Raw genomic sequence first — 20,049 nt, 5'->3', positions numbered from 1 at the left:
CATACATACAGTAATAGTAGATAGAATAATGACGTTTAATAATCCATCAAAGAAAAGAAACACTGCCCTGCTGACATTGAGTCAATGCCTGCTGAGCACAATTTAAAACAGTGTACAGAATGCGTTCTTTTCGTTCGGTTGTGATTGTATCCAAACAATTTTTTTTTTCATCTGACATTGTTTGTCTATCTATTATAGTGTAGGTATGTTTCCTTTCAGTGTATAGTTTATAGTTGGTAAAGTAAATGTTTTTCACCTATTGCAAATAAGTTTAATATGTTGATCTTTAAGTGTGGAATTGTAGTTTTGTCATCAACCTATATTTTGTCGTAAGTATTTTACATGATTAATCATCCATCACCTCATTTATTATACTTTCATAAGCAGCTGGCGTGTTTCGTGATTTTTTTAAAAACTTTATTTAAATTGATTTCATTTGTTACTAGCTGAATTAGGCTTCAATAAGGGCTTCATCATCAGTCATTTATTAATAATTGCCTTTGTGTATTTTACTATAAATAATGAAAAGTAAAGGCTTTAGTTTTTTTCTGTTTTTATTTCCTTACATACTTTCACAAATTTTTGAATAATTCCTTAATAGTTACCTTCTTGTGACGTATAAATTAATTGCGTGGAACAGTTTTATTAACACAAAAATAAAATGAAGATTCATTTTTCAGCAAGGGTTTAGTATTGAATATTATTAGCGGAAAATACTGTTGTAACTCAAAATTGTGGAATTGATTGACACGATTTGAAAATAAAAAAAAGTACTGAATTGTTAGAAGAAGTAGTAAATTCGTAGAAGATCTTATTGCGAATAATGTGAATATTTTTATTTAATACATATTATTTAGTTGCCCATTTATAATCGAGAATATTTATTTATTGGTTTCATTAAGTATTTTTTAACTTACAAATCGTGTTTTCTCAATTCTTTTAAGTTCAATGTGAGATTTGATAAAGTTGTGACTCATAATATTTCACATTTTCAGGTTTCACTTGTTGACCATAGACATCTAATTCTTGTAATAATCTTTTATTCTATTTTTAAAACCACTATGTTCAATTAATTATTGTATTATAAATTACAGGCTTTGCTTTCAAGTTGTGAAAGAGACAAACACTTTGGATGTTGGCCTTGCTTTTTTGTATATTGCCAGTGGTGCAATAGGTAAGTGGCATTTGTTAGTATTATTAAGGCATAGTGTTAAGAAAGGTGCACATAACAGTGTTGAGTAAACTTACATAATAGGTTTCTGTAACAAAAGCTGCAGAATATTGAGCTCATGGGGTCACTCAGTACTACAGTCATTATTGGTACTATTATTACTTTACCATTGCACTTTATCTTTATCTTTTTAAATTAACACTTCACTGTTCAACAGAATTAGTTCATACTATTGTGGTTGAAATCTAGAAGTTGCAAGTATTTATTCATGAATACCATAAATTAAAGAGTACTAATAATTTTGTGCTGATGTGATTTTGCTTTTTATATGTTTGCTATGACACTTTTAACTCTGTTAAATGTCAACATTTCCTTAAAATTTTATGAAATCAAAAGACACCAGTCAAATTTTGTCTTCTTTAACTTGACATTGGCAGAAATATCAATTGATGACGGAGCTATAAGATTATAAAGAAGATGTTTTTTTATGATCAACACAAATAAGTGTTCTTTCTAATTTATTATAGTTCACTCAAATGTCATTCATCCCCTAGTTTGCCACCCTTAGAGGTGGAATATTTTCTTCAAATTTAAATGGGACTGCTTCTGAAATACCCGCTTTGCAACAAAAAAGAATCATCAATATCAGTTCACAAACATACATACACAAAAAAACATATACTCGAAGCGAGAATCTCCTCCTTTTTGAAAAGTCGGTTAAAAAACACAGATGTTTGTCTTTCAAAAAGTATTGTAATGTAATTAATTAGGTAGTTAACTTTATCTAATTGTCTACTAATAGTGCATGTATACTTTTTAAGATTTTTATTTTCTAAGAGTGATGCTTTTTTTTTGCTTTTTTCTTTCCTAAATGCTTTTATTTCATTGTTCAACCTAATATACATATTCTTCATTTATTGGTTCATGCAATGGCTAACACATGAAAAGACATAACTTTTACATAATTCAGAGTTAAATCCCGCATGTTGGCATTTAGATGGTATCAGTACAGAAGTGTGCTGACAAGTGGGGGCTAATCCTGAAAGTACTAATGAGTTCCATTTATGAAATTAACACGTAATGAAAGGACCACTGTTTCATGGTCAAAAAGTAAATTGCTAACCTTTAATTTGTCATGTTACTTTACTAATAACATGGAACATACTAACAATATCTTTTTCAGCTGGCAAAATCGTCTATGACAGATATCAGCAAGTGCATATTTTAGGCTCATTAACCACAAACCCCAATGTGACTAGCTTAGCGAATAGACTCGCGACATATTCGGCCGCCTTCCTCTCCCTGAGCTTCCTGGTTTATTTCTTCCTGTTTCTGTTTAAGGTAAGACTGGGGAGACTATTTTGGTACATGTTATTTGTAAAGTGTGTTTTGCATTTTGTCTGTATCTAATTCAAATTGTTATACTAATATTTATGATGTTATTAGTGCTAATACTAGCAAATTGTAAAGTATGATAACATTGTGATTTACAGTGTTTTTAATTTGTTAATGATCTGAACCCATATTAATTATCAAAAAATGTCATTCATATGCAACTTGTTATTTTGTTAAATTATATAATCTTACAGTACAGGCAAGCTGTAGGTAATTATGTAAAATCAGTACAGAGTACTAAAAAACCGACCTCAAAAGTCATTCTACCCCTAGTTTGCCGCCCTTAGAGGTAGAAAATTTTCTTCAAATTTAAACGAGACCACTACTGAGATACCTTCTTTCCAACAAAAAAGAATCATCAAAATCAGTTAAAAAATGCCGAAGTTATCGCATAACATACATACAAAAAAAACATAGTCGAATTGAGAACCTCCTCCTTTTTTGAAGTCGGTTAAAAATGTAATTGATGGTTCATGAGAAGTTTGATGTGAATGTTTTTATTTGTTAATCAATGTGGAACATCCTAATTAAGGTAGTAACAATGCATAAGTCAATACTCGGTTTACCTTAATGTAAGTGATTAAAACCTTTGAAAGTAAATCTACAAATATATTACTGAAGTAACCTTCATAAATCAAGTTGACATGCAGATGCTTAGATATTTTACTACTCTGTAAATTTAAACTGACATTGGGCCAGGGATTGTCAGGTTACCCAGGTTGATTGAGCCTTATAGCCCATGAGGGGGATCTCGCCTCTTGCATGTGTTGCAATCAGACCTTCGTTTTTTCGTTATGAATTGTTATTCTTTATTGTTTAATAATTGGTTGTTTTTGGTTTAAGGTTGACGCTCATTGTACGACGGTATTGAGTATTTTTATATGCGGTTTTGGCACTTTATACATATGGATCCAGGTATGTAAACAACAATTAAGATACTTATCTGAAACCAAAAGTGCTGTAAGTCACATTTTTATATATACATGTATTTAAAAGTATACCTATTGATAAGCCCTACCTTAGTACCTATAAGTTTTCTATAAGAATTTGTATCTTATTAATTCGGTCTGTGCACGGGTAATTTTCAGGTTAGGGCGCGTTCCCATTATGTCGTGACGACAGATAGTCGTGCAGTTTAAAGTGTCATGGTTTGTATATTTAAATGAAGATGTTCACACATAAAATAACACGATTAACTGTTGGTCACGACTTTTTTGACGTTACGACTACAGACTGTCGTGACAATGGGTAGAGCTAGAATGACAGTCATCCGATGATAAATAAAACGTCACGATAAAAATGTGACGACAGATAATGTCAGCTTAAAACATTCTGTCGTGCAAGCGACAAGGCGGCTGCTGTGAACCGATAATTTGTTTTGACGATCTAGTGGGAACAGCTAGATATGATAGTCGTTCAACGATAAAAAAAACGTCCTCGACACAGCACGACAGATAGTCGTGATATCGGAACAAGTTACGTACGTACGTTACGCGACAGCGATAAATAAAACGTTACGAGATAATGGGAACACGTTCTTAGTTTTTTCTAAATAATTTCGGTGGCAAATTTTATTATTTAAGTATTCGAGTATAAACAGATGGGTTTTATGAACTTCATACAGCCCGTGTGTTTATAGCCAGGAAGGCTGATTGCAGGATAAAGAAAGGAAAAAAAAGTATTCGAGTATATCGTGAAATATTAAATAATATTTCAGGCTGATAAATAATGCTTCTTGATAACATTCTAGAATATTTAAATAATAAAAATTACCACCGAAATTTGGTAGAGAAAACTAACCTGAACATTATGCGCACCTCGATGGCAATGATAGCGGGACCGCGGCTTGCCTGATGGGGTATCAGCAAGCAAGGGGGGCGACGAACCGAACCAGTTGTCGCCTATAAAAAATGGTTCGCGCGTCACTTGAGATAATGTACTATATTGATATTCCTAACTATACGTTCCACTGCTGGACACGGGACTCTTCCAGATACATCTATTAACAATAAATAAAACAAATAAAATAATTATTAATTTACAACGTTACAATAGAAATAGGCTTCCGCCACTTTTGTTTCCAGTATATAAAAGCTAAATAAGATTCTGCCCCCTACACACAACGAGCACACTCAAAGCACTGTACCGGCAACACCTACTCGCACTTAAAAAATCTGTGTCTTGTGTTTATTCTTTTACGTAGTCAGTGTAGAATCGAATTTTGTTGTTACTTTGATCTATTCACGTTATATGTATACATTATTAAATACTAAATATATTATACATTAAAACCTCTTCACAATCACAATTTACTCCTACAGCTGTAATTATGTTCACACTCGCCCGTGCACTTACATATCAAATAGGTTATTTTAGATGCAGTATTTAACCTTTACTATGTATATTATTATCTCAATGTATGTCTTTACGCATATTCATTACATTTTTGCTTTCAAATTACTTAATCCCTCTCGTTGGAAACCAGCGCCTTAGGAAACTTTAGCATATACTGAGTCAGCGCTCTTTCACTGCTATTACAATCATGTTATGTTTTTCCTTTCATGCTTAATCTTTATTTGTGTTATATCATTAAATAAAGTGTGTATCTATCTACACTAAAATGTGATTTATTTATGTCAATATAAGGGTCAAAGATACTTAAACTTGGCACGACCTCCTGAGTTTTCGAATTCCTAGTAAAAGTATTTTCAACTTCTTGCGTATAATTATTAATTTTTTTGGCAGTTGTCTATGGCGATCCTGTCATTGTCGTTCATATTTATTGATAAACTTGACACGATACTTGCTCTTGAATTTGTTTTCGACTTATAAAATACACAAAATAATATACATACATATTGCCATATGTATTATGGTCGCTAAATTGTCACTAAGTGCCACTAATAAAACGAATTGATATGTGACAATCTATTTCCTAATAATCCCAACAAATCTATTATGGGGGCGCTCACCGTTCTGTTACGTAACGCAATACGTTCATGTTTACTCTTTGACTACGAATAAATTTGTATAGGTACTACATTTGCGCAGATATATTATTAGTAGAACTTAGTCTGAAAGACATATTATTGTTACCGATTCCACAATATATTATTGCATTTGCTCTCGAGTTTCTTGCTATCTGGATAATTCCACGTCGGAAACAAAGCCGTAGAGTCAAAATATGAGCAATAAGATTCCTGTTGATATTCAAAATTTTGCTTAATATGTATATAGCTTCTGCGTGCTTGGATGACAAAAATCCCCGGTAGTGACCCGTTTAGCTCTTGTAGGTTGTCTCGATCTGTGTATGAATTTTGAAATAAACATTGTAAATGATAAATGTGTACCTGCTAATATTTATATATATACAAACAGCAACCCCTAGAGTTTCTTGCTCATTCTTCTCAGGGAATCTGCCTTACGAATAAGCAGTAGAGTTTAATCAATATAACGATTTCAAGTGTAATTTGCTTATGAAATAAAGATGATCCGACTTTGAGTTTGCAAGTAGCATGACCATTTTAAGAGGTACTAAGTTACCTATGAATAGACATTTTTAATTTAGGATTCAAAGTTATTTGTTTAAAGTTAATGACAAAGTCTCGTGGTTCCGTACATAGCATAAGTAGCGTGCGTTTATTTATACTCGACTATTTAGCAATTACATGTAAGATTAGCCTACTTAGATACGTCCCTGCTCATCGCGATGTTAGGTAACGTAAGATTACCTACAAGTGGCTAGTTACCTAAGAACCAATGTAATTATGTTATAACTCTCTCGACATATGAAACTGTTACTTTCATTGCCAAGGTCTTTGAATATAACGTTGGTAAACTTGTCCTTATCATAACTAACGTATAGTGCTTCTACTTTCTCAATGCCCCTTGGCAATCATAGGATATCCGAATGCACACGAATATTAATTTCCATGCCCATTTTGTTAATTATTATATTTAAAATCTACCTACAATAATTTGAATTTTGAACAACGTACTTTATTGTTGTTTTGATTTCCGTGTGGATTATATATGTTACTAAGCAAGGTAACAAAAATATAAAGTAAATAAACTGTGCTTTTTTATATAACTACATGGGAGTAAAACATCATGATGTTCAATAAATTAAATCTTATTATTTATTCATTTCAGTGTATTATAACAACGTACGTGTCGACGTTGTACTACGACCAGCATTTAGCACTGCTTCGGCAATACCTTGCCAATGTGAGCTTCCTAATTGTAATCATTTTGGCGGTGTTTGGGATCGTCACTACATTTTTACCCAGTGGTAAGTGCAAGTCGACGTAATCAGCACAGAATACGTCACATTAGAATGCTATATAACCTTTTTATTTTGCCGAAGTTAGGCGCTGTTAGTGCTGTATTTCTTGGATTGATTGCCATACTACAGCGAAGTCAAAGGGTGGATCGCCCTTATCGCTCGGAATATCGTCTTCGATGATATTCCGAGGATTTTAGCTGGTTGGCGATAGTAACTAATTGTTTATGTAGTTCTTATGTATTCTTCATGAAATCTGTAAAAGGTTGGTTTGACTGGAAAAAACGAACATAATATGCGATTTTAGGTCCGAAAAAATGGTTCCAAATTTTCAAGTGGTTGTTAGATATTAGACCTGTATCTTTCGATCATTTCTGATAACCCGGGATGATCATGACCCATTCGTAACGTGATCGGGTGCAATGATTCGATCATATTCATGTTCGATAATTTAGCGGGTCACTTGTCGCTCACGATAATTCCTTGGCGTCTAAAAGTGTCAAACTATAAAATTAGCTTTTTTTCTTTTCTGCTGATGGGTAATGTGTATAAAGTTAAAGGCATCATTGATAAAGTACACTAAAATTTATTTCTGGGAAAAGTCACCCTACAGGACAAAAATACATAACAAAAGACTATGGGGTTCAAAATGACTAATTTATTATTCTTAATACTAATAACAACATACCGCAAAACAGATTAAACTTACAAAATTACCATTTGTAATGGACACTACGCCACAGAGCTATTAGGATTAATGATGATCCGTTAATCCGTTAATCCACCCGTTGATTCGTTGATCGATTGCTTGAATTTTTGGTTCGATCGAACGAAGGTTCTATCAAACGAATGCTCTGTCGAACAAATATTCGACCCAAACGAAGAGTGAGAAGGCGAATCAAAGATAAGAATCGAAGGTAATAATGTCAGTTCCAGACTGAGTGTTATGTAAATTGCTCTTTCATTTGTTGGTCTATTTGTATAAAAAATAATATAATAATAAATAACATACTCAACACAGCCCCGCACTAAGGAAACCCTATGTCGCGGGTGCCAAGGACTATGTGTGCACATAGACAACCACAAATTACACCCAAGCTCACGAGATAAATAAATGTAGGCCATACAAATATATCTCCCGGCCTGGGAATCGAAACTAAGACCTCTGCGTGGCACTCCGTCATGGTAACCGTTCGGTCACAGAGGCAGTTTTAAAACAGCTTTACTTATATACGAATGATGGAATATGTATATCTATTTGATTATGAAAGAAATAAAAAATGGTTTTAATGAATTAGAATTTTTGTTTCTATTTCAGGTGCCAGTGGTATATACATCTGCTTCGTGATAACATCATTGTGTAACTACACCCTGGCTGCGATATTCTGCGTTTTTATACTAAGTTTCGAGAAGGAATATCAGTATTTTGCGGAGGTTTGTAATTAATTTCATCATTCATAATTAATTTTTACGATATTATTATGTTACAGTAGACGAAATATTATTTGCACCGATTTGTTTTATCGTTTTATCTTTCGAGTACAGTAGCACAAAAAATGTACCTATTCGGTAACGCGCGTGCCATCTGTACAATGCCAAGAGGTATGAGATAAGTTACAGTTTAAACAGTTTTACGCACTGGTATTTTATTCTAAACTTGACAATCTTTATGTAATCTAAACTTTGCTGAATGAGTCGGAAAGGCGTCGGTAGTCGGTATTTTACGAATTGCCCACAGATTAAACACTGACCTAATGTGTAAAGAAATAGCATTTAGCACACCTGCCATGACTCGTACGATAGACCAAGAATATCTCATGTATGCTTTAAGTAAAATAAGTGTTAATGGTTTTTATTACACTATTTTAATAGAAAAGATAAGCCGTTCTAAGCATAACATTCATTGGTGCAAATAATATTTCTTCATGTATACAGACATATTAAACTAGATTGTACTACATGTTCGTAAGTAAATTGGCTTAAAGGTCAAAACATACTCATCGACGCCTTTGGATTTTTTCATACAAACATTACTATTATCATACGAACGCTCTTGTAATGTCGTTGCTAAAGCACGCAAATGATAATAATTGTACTATTTGTGTGTATGAATTTTTGATCGCAGTCAATTGAGTACACTATTTCATATCTCTAGGCAATATTTGTGTTTCAGTTGTCGTCGGATTTCTATCAGTTGCTCTTTACACTTGGTTCAGACCAGACCCACTCAATCGACTTAGAAGTATATAGAGTAGCTACTACTCTTTGTTTTGGCATATAAACTGAAAATTACAGATTAAAAACCTGAAAAAGATTTTGAAATTAATTTTTAGTTATATTAAAAGAACATTTTATTTAGTTTATATTTTAACCGACTTCAAAAAAGGAGGAGGTTCTTAATTCTGTTTTTTTTTTGTATATATATTACGCGATAACTCAGGTATTTGTGAACCGATTTTCATGATTCTTTTTTTGTTGGAAAGAGGTTACATAATGGTCCCATTTAATTTTAAAGAAAATCATCCACATCAGAGGGTGGCTGTTCACGCATGAAGATTCATTTTTATAAATAACGCCTAAATTTTATTATAAGGAGCAATTATTTTAATGGTTGATTTTGCTATTCTTGTTTTTCTCTCTCAATGTACTTTGAGTAGTGAGAACCGATTTTTTATTATGTCCAGTATCAAGTCCCGTATAGTGGCGAACTAGGGTATATTTGAATAAAACTTGGCAAATAGACGTAATCCCACGTACTTTTGAGGTCGGTTTTTTTAGTACTCTGTACTGAGATTATTGTTAACTTGCTTGGTATATTGTTACGGAGTAAATGTTACTAATAATATAAAAAGGGACTTAGTTTTACAGCTGCAAGTATAGTTTACATAGAAATCAAAACAAAACAAAAATAAATTGCGTACTTGATGTGAAATGATGAATCTAATATAATTATTATATGGAAATTTGTATTCGGGGGCATTCGTAAATCCGAAGATTGCCGAGAAACATGAAGAAAATAGTTGTACTGTAAACTAATGTCTCAATGTGTCACGCATTGTGCGTGTAGTTTAAGATTCTAGAGAAAACATGTGCAAAATTATTTTCAGCCATTAATTGATTATTTTGAGTCCAATTTTCAGTACAGGGTGCCTTTCATCATGTTTTATGGTGGGTTCTAGCATCTATTGTTGCTCAGCTTTTCTTTAAATGCTATTTTGTCAGCACGTACTTGATCTATACAATTTAAGGTCTCCAATTATTGGCCGTCATAAGGTGATCTTTCGACTCCTTCTCCCGTCTTGGCACCATACATTTTATTTCTGTTCATTATTTGAATTAAAACCTATTTAAATTTCCAGGGATTCCGCACCGACCCACTGATTGATGACGTCAGTTCGATTAGCAACGAATCTTTCTCAGATGGAGAGAGCTTATTCGGGGCCCAAGAAGTATTTTCCAATACAATGGTTATAAAGGGTACCATCACGCATGCTGCGATGTCTTGACCCGAGGCCGTGCCTAAACTGGGCACGAACGTAAACCCCAAAGCGCCTAATTCGCCTACCTACGGCAGCTTTGGCAAAACTAATCTTAAAACTGATGAACAATGCAAAAAATCCAGTGACAAAAAAGACACTGTAGATAATGACAGTGGTATGTCATCTGAAGAAACAGATGATTCTTTAAAATACTACGAGAGTGCTACTAATAATATAAGTATAGATAAGCAACCCGAAGTAATAACCAAGTGCCTAACTAATGAACCTCAATGTGCACAGCACTGGAATGAAATTCCATGTTGTTCCAATAATAATGTAAGTGTGAATGAAACTACCAGGTTGTTAGATGATCAAGGAGCTGGTAAAATCCCAGAATTTATTGTGATAGATCTGACTTGTGATGTACGTAATGTGTCTGAAGCGATCGAGGTTGAAAACAGTACAAATAGTACTAATGATAATTGTGATAATTTGAATATACCTAGTTTGGAGAGCCAAAGTTTAGTTCCTGTTAACAACGAAATAACAAGGACAGATAGCCAGAAACTGGTCAGTCTGTCTCTTTCTATCTTACTTGCTGCTTTGTTGCAAGCGATGCGCTGTTTCGCTCAGTTCTTAGAGGACATTGTAGTCCCCCAACGGTAATATTCGTTGTGTTCCATTTATGTAATTTGGTGCATTATAAGTTTACTTGTATACTATACATTACTACGTATGTCAATATTATATTTGATTATTTCATTGTAAATTGTTGTTTTATTGTTGCACGTAATATATTTTTTCTTTATTTATTTTCTTTCCGCTATATACTGACTTAATTTAATACGCATCCAATGAATACACAAAAGTATTTAATAATAATTTAATAAATAATATTGAACATACACAAATGCTACTATTCACACACATCAAATAAATTAATGAGGTTAAATAGGTACACTAAGTTCTATTTATTGTCTCCACATTGTATTTCACTAGATTCATAGGGAGGCCTCGTTTATGACGGTAATTAGTCGGTTGTTGGAGTTGTGGCATTTTTTCTTCCACTTGATGGAGTTCCGCGGGACGTGGTCCGGGGTGCGGGCGCGGGGCTCGTTCACGGGTGTACCCAGGGGGGGACTTCCCATCACCACTGACCACCGCCGGCCGCGTCTTTCGTTCAAGTTCGGCAGCTCCGCTATCAAGTTGTTCTCGTACTCGCTCAGCATTAGATAGTTTTCCACCTGTATATAAACAATTTTTTTTAATATATTTATCATTTATTTCTTTAAAGGTATGTTCTAGTTTCAAATCAACATTATTTTAATGATATAAAGTGCATTTTTGAATGAATCTGAAATTCGTCTAAAGCAATTGAAATGGTGGTGTTGTTTTTTTTTATGCCGGACTGCCACGCAGAGGTCCCGGGCCGGGAGAAATATTCGTATGGCCTACATTTATTTCTCTCGGGGAGTTGGGTGTAAATTGTGGTTGTCTATGTGTGTGTCCATGGCACCCGCAACTCAGGGCTTCTCTAGTGCGGGGCTATGTTGAATGTGTGCGTTATTATGATTATTATTATTATATATTATATTATTATGGTTCTCCGCAGAGTAAAGCATTTGGATTGGTTTTTTTAATAATTGTTGATGGTTGATTTGAGAAGTTAGATTTTAGGCGTGTCTAATAAATCTTGGTGCCAATTATAACACACTTATACAGTAAGTTCCAATTAGTTTCAATCGGGTATGGAGTTTTACCTTATTGCAGCTAGTAATACAATCCCCGCCGCACTCTAATTCTTCAAGCAGATGCTCTGGTATCTCCAGATCGAGATCGAGGTCTAGCCCTCCTTCCTCGCTGATGCATGTCAGTTCGGGAGGCACGTTCGGTGGCGGAGATCCCAGTGAACCGGGCCCAATACTGTCTAGTAGGAGATCGCGCCCAGTGCGACCTGGGGCCACTAACTCTGCTCCTAGAACTAGTGTTGTAGTGTCTAGTTATTAACTTGTCGAAGGGGAATTTTCTTTTTTATATATTTTTGTAAAACTGACAAATAATGTGTAAAACGTGTAATCATTTACAGCAGATTCTAGATTAACGTTCACTTTTGGTTTGATGGTGTAAGTATTTCTGTATGCAGGTTCGCGTTATTATTGACATACCTAAGGCTGTGGCAGCACCGGCCGCGGCGCGTGGTTCGTGATCTCGGTTGCGACCGCGTCGCGGTCCGCACGCTGACTCGCAATTTGCAGTTCCGTTTTCTCTGCAAGAAATAAAAGCATATGATTTTCATACATAACTATATTGCCAACGCTTGTTGAAAGGGCGCTTGTGACAAAAACTCAAAACCGAGAAAATAATGTATAAAAAAATTAATTTAAAAAAATAAAAAAATAGTGACAGATCTGCCTTTTTTTACTGATCGCGGCAGTATAGGTACATAACAAAAAAAAAAAAACAAAAAAAATGTCGCATGCGCCCTTTTAAGTAACGGCGGTAGTATAAACATAATGGGTGATGGTATGTGCCCTGGTAAGTGGAATACTTAGAATTTATAGTCTTATTTCACCCTAGACCGATTTTGCTGGCCTGATCAGTCGCCATTCCAAAGTAGATATGACGTTGGGTTTTAAAGTCAGCTGCGGCGCTCTTCAGTGTCTGCACGCACCATATAATATTTTCACTTAAAAGCGATACTTACAAAAATAATTCACAAAATACATTCAACAGTGCGCGTTATTACAAGATTATATCTTTCGATTTTTTATGAACTGTCACAGGGATCATCCTAGAGAACAATTGTAGTTAGCTCAGAAGCAGTAACATTATTGATATTGACGGTGACTGTACTAACCAATCAGAAAAAAAATGCCCAATGCCTATACAATATTGCCCGTAGTCCAACTAGTTATACCAGGGGAAAAAAACTTTGCCCTTGGTCCTACTAGTTGGACTACGCAGTTGGACCACGGGCAATTAACTCAACTCCCGCCTATTCGGTGCATTAACGCCTACATCTCGCTTGGAGCGTAGGGTTGTCACATTATTATTTTTGTGATGCCAACGTCAGAGAATAAAGAATAAGAAAACGGACACTCCGCCCCTCTCTAGTTTTAGATATCGCACCACGCCCCGTACATTTACTGCGTACTGCCGGCGATCCGTTATCGCGCGAAGACGGCTTTGATATTTGAATACAGTTTTCATTTATTCATTACGAAACTTGTACATTAATATAAAACATCATTTTACTTTACTATTTATAATATACGGCTGTTTATCATCATTTTCCGAAAGATGAAACGAAGTAAGTAAAAAAAAAAAAACTTATGTCTGAGACTCATTCAGTTATTGTTTTCTTCATTTATTTACTGCAGAGTAATATATGTAGGTATGTATAAAAAATACAGATTTATTATATCAATATAATGAGACGCGAATATATGACTTCGCGAGTTTTCTATTCGTATTGCCGATCAATATTACGTAGGTAGTGAATATACCTAATTATTAACTAAACTTGGACAAGCAATTTCAAATACCTTGGTTACCTTACTTAAAAGTACGGACAACAGCACATCAGACTACACATTCGAAAATTGCCTCCAGTGCAACGGAACAAGATACGTCAATGTGTAGCTTGATGTGCTGTTGACTGTACACGTTCGAAATATAACATTTTAAGTGCTTTTAATATATTTTCGAAATAAATCTTCAATATTGCTCTAGTTAGTGAATTAATGAAAAATATAATAATATATCGATATAAATACCTAATCGACATGTATAATTATTAGGATTCTATTAATAGAATCATAGATAATCATACCACTCTGACCACGTAACATAATAGTGCGAGAAAGTGATGGGTAACCCTGCCACTTCACGCACACATTTGCGCATGTGCAAATAGCGCATTGCTGTATGTGTAGTAGTAGGTAAATAATTTTCGACAGTTGTAAGGAGTGTCCGGGTTGTGCCAACGTTCGTAGATATAATTAAGAAAAAAAAAGATATTGGTCACTATTGTGTTATCTCATTATAGCACGAGTGTCGAGTATATTTTGTAATGCCATATTAAAATAACCTTAATTGTCAAATGTACGTATTGATATTTTTAAATCAGCATCGCGGATTAGTATCTGTATTATGGGAGTATCATCATGAAATACCTACGTGAGGCGCACTATAAGTTTCCGGAATTAACAAGATAAAAGTACTATGAATGGTCAGAAATGAATTTATTCTTTCTCATAATATTCTCCGTTAGCGTTAATGGACTTTTTCATAGGAATGAACCGATTTTGAAAACGTTTATGCCACTCCTCCGTGACAATCTCTGAAACATATTTTTCATACTCTTCGACAGCCTCTTCAGGTGATGAAAATCGTTGACCGCGTAACTGGTTCTTAATTTTTGAAAATAAATAAAAGACACAAGTTGCCAGGTCGGGTCTGTACGCGGGATGGCACATAAGGACAACGTTGTTCACCTTCAAAAATTCATTTGTCTGTCTGGCTGTGTGAAAACCGGCATTATCGTGGTGCAAGATGATACGGCGTTTACGGTTATTTTTACGGAGTTTGTCAATAACTTCCGGCAAACATATGGTCGTGTACCAATCACTATTCACGGTACAACGATTCTTCAAAGCAACAGTAGCCGTATGTCCAGTTTTATTAAAAAAAGAAGCAATCATCCGCTTAGAGGCACTTTGCACGCGCACCACTTTGGTTGGTTTCGGATCATTTTGCATAACCCATACGCTCGATTGCTGCTTTGTTTTGGGATCGTAACTATAAATCCATATTTCGTCACCTGTTACTATGTCCCACACCAAATTTGACGCCCCTTCGTTGAATCTGGTCAGCATGGCATTGCACCAAGTGACGCGATCCGTTTTTTGAGCCTCAGTCAAATTGTGTGAGATCCACCGAGAGCATAGCTTTTTCACACCCAAATGTTTGTGTACTATTGATTGTGTTTGACTTATGCCTATGCATAAGAATGCCCGAATCTCTGGTATATCACATGACTGTCTGTTTTGATCATACGGCGCACAGCATCGATGTTTATGTTTTTCACAGCAGTGCACGGGCGACCATCACGAAATTCGTCACTGAGATTCACACGACCGCGTTTGAATTCTGCAAACCAGCTATAAATAGTCGTCTTGCATGGTGCTTCATCGCCAAAAGCAGTTTGAGGCCGAGCGAAGCTGCTCTGAGCTGTTAAATTACACTTAAAGTCATAGAAAATCATACCATGAAAATTTTCACGAGTTAAATCCATGGTGATGTAGACAACCAATTTCTAAAATGACGCTATAATGTAAAAACAAGTGACTGTCAGATGAAACAAACTATATTCAACAGCCAAAGAGTTCTATTGTCAAATGTTGTAATTACTTTTTAAATATTGTTTATGGAAGTGGTCAGTTCCAGTAATTTATAGTGCGCCCTATGTAGATAGATACCCGCTCTGTGCAACACGAGTGCACTGCGAGATTGTGCGAATGCGTGCGTCCATACACTGAACGCGGCTTAGTAGGCTTGCACACTTTTAAGCCTTGTTGTATGGACTTACTTACTGTCTAAGTTTGTATGGACTTCCACTAATTTTCTTATTATACTATGTTATCGCTTAGTCATTTTAACATTATGCCATACTTGGTGTGTTTGTGTGCTACGCTGCGACGATGCAGGTCGATGCAAAAGAGGCTGAGGCTACCGATAAGCGAGCACGTAGAGCTGAAATAGTAGCCCGCCTTGCCGCCGCAACCCACGTTAATGTACCCTGTAATACAGCACAGATGACCTTGCAAAAGTGTTTGTGAGGTTGTCACTTGGTGACCAAGTAAATTAGAAGTGCACTTTTGTTTATTCCACTTCATTTCGCATTTTGTAATAATTATGTATGTACGAAATATTATTGCTACCCGACGAGGCATGTAAGTGAAATTTTAGTAATTTCATAAAATATTGCCAGTGTAGTAAAAAGTTTCGGACTGTAGTACAATCGCCATTCAACACATGTTTTCTTTCGAAAGTTTGGTTTAGAAAAACTCCACATGAATCCGATTATGAGAGTTCCACTACTATTCAAGATCTTGGTAACAATCACATTTCCAGTTTCACCATTTACATGTTTGGTAATCTGCCAACAGGACCTCGTTGTTGTGTAAACATATCTCATAGGTATAATACATGTCTCTTCCACAAAAAAGGAAACCTACGCTGCGCTATTAGGCTTCGCTGTCTGATATTAAACTTCGTCAGCGTATTTTAACAACTATCACTAGGCAACCAGTGAAAAGTTTAAAACAGTTGTAAGACATTTTACCTGATAGCGGTACTCCTATAGCGATGGGCACGGCCTGGGAGCATTGAACGAAACCCCAGGTTCGCGCGAAGTTCCTCGAACGTACGCGCTCATACGTGTACATTTTCAGCGAGTAGTGATACCCTCCACAAAATATACCTGTAATCACATATTAATGCATACCAATTAATTACTTACACACTTGCTTGTATACGGGAATAAAATTCCTTTAAAAGGATAAAATTAAAATGTTTTTGATCCCTGTACTGCTGTTAACCAGAAATACCATAATTACAATATACGCGTATTATACATATAGTATTTCTATACGTACATATGTACATACATATATACGCCTACTTAAGACCTTTTTTTTAGAATCTCGTATATCTCGGAAACCTACGTAACTTACCATAAATCCATGCAAACATAACGTAACCCCTATACGATCCTTCGACTGCAGTAAGCGCCATCGTGGCCAATCCACAAACGAACACAGCTGCTTGCGTGAGGTATTGTCTCGCTATTCGGCATTCTGCTGAATTCTGTCTCACTAGGAGACCGAAAGCTGCGCAGCCCACCGCCCATGCTAGACCTAGGTATGCTTGGAGAAGTTCCGCAGTGTCGCCAAGACCTGAAAGGAGAATTCAGATGTACAATATTAATTTACTGTTCTGCAATAACACTTATGTCTTTTTTTACATGAAACCTGGATCAAACGTAAAGTAGGTATTTGTGGGTATCGTCTGTCCCAAATCTCTCTCACTCACTCGAGTTCCAAGGACGCGCGAATATGTTTATATTTCTGATTACGTCTTTCCTGTATTACGTACTGATAGTCGGCAGTTTTTATGAGAACAAAGTAAGTCGTAACGCCAAAATAGCATAATTGAGTAAATTTGTATCATCTCATCACATCAAGGTTGGGTAATTTTATGTTTTGTACAATCGCTTTATTTGTTTACTCTCCGCGTCAGGCTTCTTGGTCATAAAACTTTCGCATTTGCTCGAGTCAAAGTGGAGCGCTTCTTGAAAGTAAATAAAATGCCTTATTATAAGGCTTGTATATTTTTAGTTCAACATACCTTCCTCTTCGGCATGATAAGCTAAATAAAATATTGGAGTGTTGATCCCAAAGGCTGATATCCCAGTTGACATCAGAAGGATTCTGACTGTTTTTGATCTCAGCGTGGAAAAGTCAAAGAACGGTTGACGGTCGTCCTTATTGTTCTTGTCTTTCATTTTCCGCTTGATCTTGTTTTGATTCTTAAGATGTAGAATGGCTCTCCTTTGAGGATGGTAGAGTGACGCTGAGCGATAAAAAGTTCCGAGTATAAACGTTACGAACACTACTCCTGTGACAGCTTGTAGTCCTAATCGCCAACCGATTGCTCTGAAATGTTAACACATACGTTAGCAACAGCACTGCACTTATACATTTTAAATTAACTACCTTACCATTGTTACCATCTCCACCTGTTATTTACTGACGTTTACACGAATAACCTGGACTCAAACTCGAAAACTCCGGAAGCATTATCCAGAATGCCTACACCAAAACCAGCTTAGAAAAGTTCGTGTCCTAAATTCCTACTGTTATATCAAGAAAAAAATACATGCCGAAAATGTCGTAATCGAAATTTAGCCAACAAATAGTTATAAAGTCATTTATTATTAATGAATTAATTAACTACCTTATGGCACATTTGATGAAAGTGGACATGACAGCGATGCCGAGGCCGCTGCCGCTCACTATGAAGATTTCGACGAGCTCGCGCCGCCTCTTGAAGTACTGTGCCACCATCAGCGTCGAGCAATCGCGTGTCAGGCCTACGCCGACACCTATAACCGTCCCTGGTAAAGGATTTAAAATCGATATATATAGCCCCCACAGCTCTTTTTCAAAATAACATCGCAACAAGCGAATATTAAGGTTTGTTCCTATCAACTTTAGATACTTATATTTTAATCGGACAAGTTGGATAAACTATTAATTGGCTACATTAAAGTCATCATAATAAACATATAATAAAGATAAAAATAACCTATACCTTCTACTAAATACTTCTACTACTTCTACTAAATACCTTCATATATTGCGTAGATTTATTTAATGAACATACTTAATTAGTACCTAATATCGAAATTACCGTATTTTTCATCGACTTCCAAAAAGGAAGAGGTTCTCAATTCGACTGTATTTTTTTTATGAATGCTACATGATTACTCCGGCATTTGTGAACCTATTTTGATGATTTTATTTTTGTTGGAAGGAGGGTACCTCAGTATTGATCCCATTTACATTTGAAGAAAATATTTCACCTCTAAGGGTGACAAACTAGGAGATGAATCCGGTTTCGCGGTAACCGATTTCAATAAAACTTGACATATAGATGTCGTTCCACGAACTTTTGAGGTCGTTTTTTTTTTCATAAAAAGTTATAATTATTATTATAAAGTTATAATAAAGTAATAATCTTGTTTCCAAGCACGCGTCTACGCTAATTCAGTTTATTTCCCTTAGTACCTACTACGATTGAAGACACAATCAAAGAGTACAAGTACAGGGTATAAGTACAAGTTCAAAAACATGATTGTTTTGCTAACCATGTATTGTGTACTTTGCCAAGATATTCCTAATACGGGAACTTCGTCACGAATTGCAACTGAATCAATACCTACTTGTCGTGGCTATAGCGATTCAACGCAGTTAATTGAGTGTGTTGTGCCTTACCAACAATTCCAGACGCTCCAAGTGGGCTTAATGTTGCCAAGAAATAAATTCACCCCACGAGGAAGGAAGTAAATTTTACACTGGACGGAGAATATCCGGTTACAGGATAAAAGAGTATCTTGCTACAAGATAAACGTTCTTTAAGCTACAATTAAGAAAGTCTTTAAATCTTTTTTCCACTTTACCTTATCGATTTCTTATAATTGTTTCTAATTATAATATTTATTAAATAGCCAATTTAGACATAGTCAAATAAATTTTATTCTACGGTTAAGAAACATCGGAAGAAATAAAATCACCGATATTGTTCATTCGAACTTAGTGTATAGGTACCTGATAACTGCCAATAACCATTGCCAAACTTTCTTCACAGCGAAAACAGATACTTCAAACTTTTTCTAGTGCGCTATTCATAATTTCTCTTCCAAATTCTTGAAACAGGTTATATACCTACATATCGTGAGACGAATCACCTTTTTCACTTAGACGGAATTATGGCTGCATAGAAATTGTCTTGAATAAATAGGGGGAAAGGAATGTAGTACAAACTGAAAATATGGCGCTGAGTCATCTCGTAAAGTTGGTGATATCGACCTCGAGTGTGCATTGAAGGCAATAAAGATTGCATCGAGCTGACGGTACCGACGATGGTCGCGAGAAAGA

At 35.4% G+C, this 20,049-nt stretch overlaps 2 protein-coding genes across 2 annotated transcripts in view; one reads left to right on the top strand and one right to left on the bottom strand.

Moving 5' to 3' along the window:
• Nucleotides 1-276: 276 nt before the first annotated feature.
• LOC113229533 lies at nucleotides 277-10,867 on the top strand. The gene is made up of 7 exons (XM_026463165.1): nucleotides 277-329; nucleotides 1,095-1,174; nucleotides 2,355-2,512; nucleotides 3,410-3,481; nucleotides 6,719-6,857; nucleotides 8,167-8,282; nucleotides 10,208-10,867. The coding sequence occupies exons 1-7, from the start codon at nucleotides 277-279 to the stop codon at nucleotides 10,352-10,354; spliced, it is 765 nt and encodes a 254-aa protein (XP_026318950.1). The 3' UTR covers nucleotides 10,355-10,867.
• A 368-nt stretch (nucleotides 10,868-11,235) lies between these two features.
• LOC113229591 (monocarboxylate transporter 2-like) overlaps nucleotides 11,236-20,049 on the bottom strand; it is a 170,653-nt gene continuing 161,839 nt past the window's right edge. The window contains exons 4-11 of the mRNA XM_026463244.1: nucleotides 18,347-18,506; nucleotides 17,738-18,045; nucleotides 17,065-17,286; nucleotides 16,674-16,811; nucleotides 16,001-16,127; nucleotides 12,493-12,593; nucleotides 12,088-12,308; nucleotides 11,236-11,571 (exon numbers count right to left, since the gene is read on the bottom strand). Of these exons, the coding sequence (XP_026319029.1) occupies nucleotides 11,329-11,571; nucleotides 12,088-12,308; nucleotides 12,493-12,593; nucleotides 16,001-16,127; nucleotides 16,674-16,811; nucleotides 17,065-17,286; nucleotides 17,738-18,045; nucleotides 18,347-18,506 (1,520 nt within the window). The 3' untranslated portion in view covers nucleotides 11,236-11,328. The remainder of the gene's footprint in view (nucleotides 11,572-12,087; nucleotides 12,309-12,492; nucleotides 12,594-16,000; nucleotides 16,128-16,673; nucleotides 16,812-17,064; nucleotides 17,287-17,737; nucleotides 18,046-18,346; nucleotides 18,507-20,049) is intronic.

The sequence above is a fragment of the Hyposmocoma kahamanoa genome, unplaced genomic scaffold (genome assembly GCF_003589595.1).
Source record: "Hyposmocoma kahamanoa isolate Upper Pololo Valley unplaced genomic scaffold, ASM358959v1 62, whole genome shotgun sequence".
Taxonomy (NCBI): Eukaryota; Metazoa; Arthropoda; class Insecta; order Lepidoptera; family Cosmopterigidae; genus Hyposmocoma; species Hyposmocoma kahamanoa.
The sequence above is the reverse complement of the archived record's forward strand: the minus strand, read 5'-3'. Positions and strand labels throughout refer to the sequence as shown.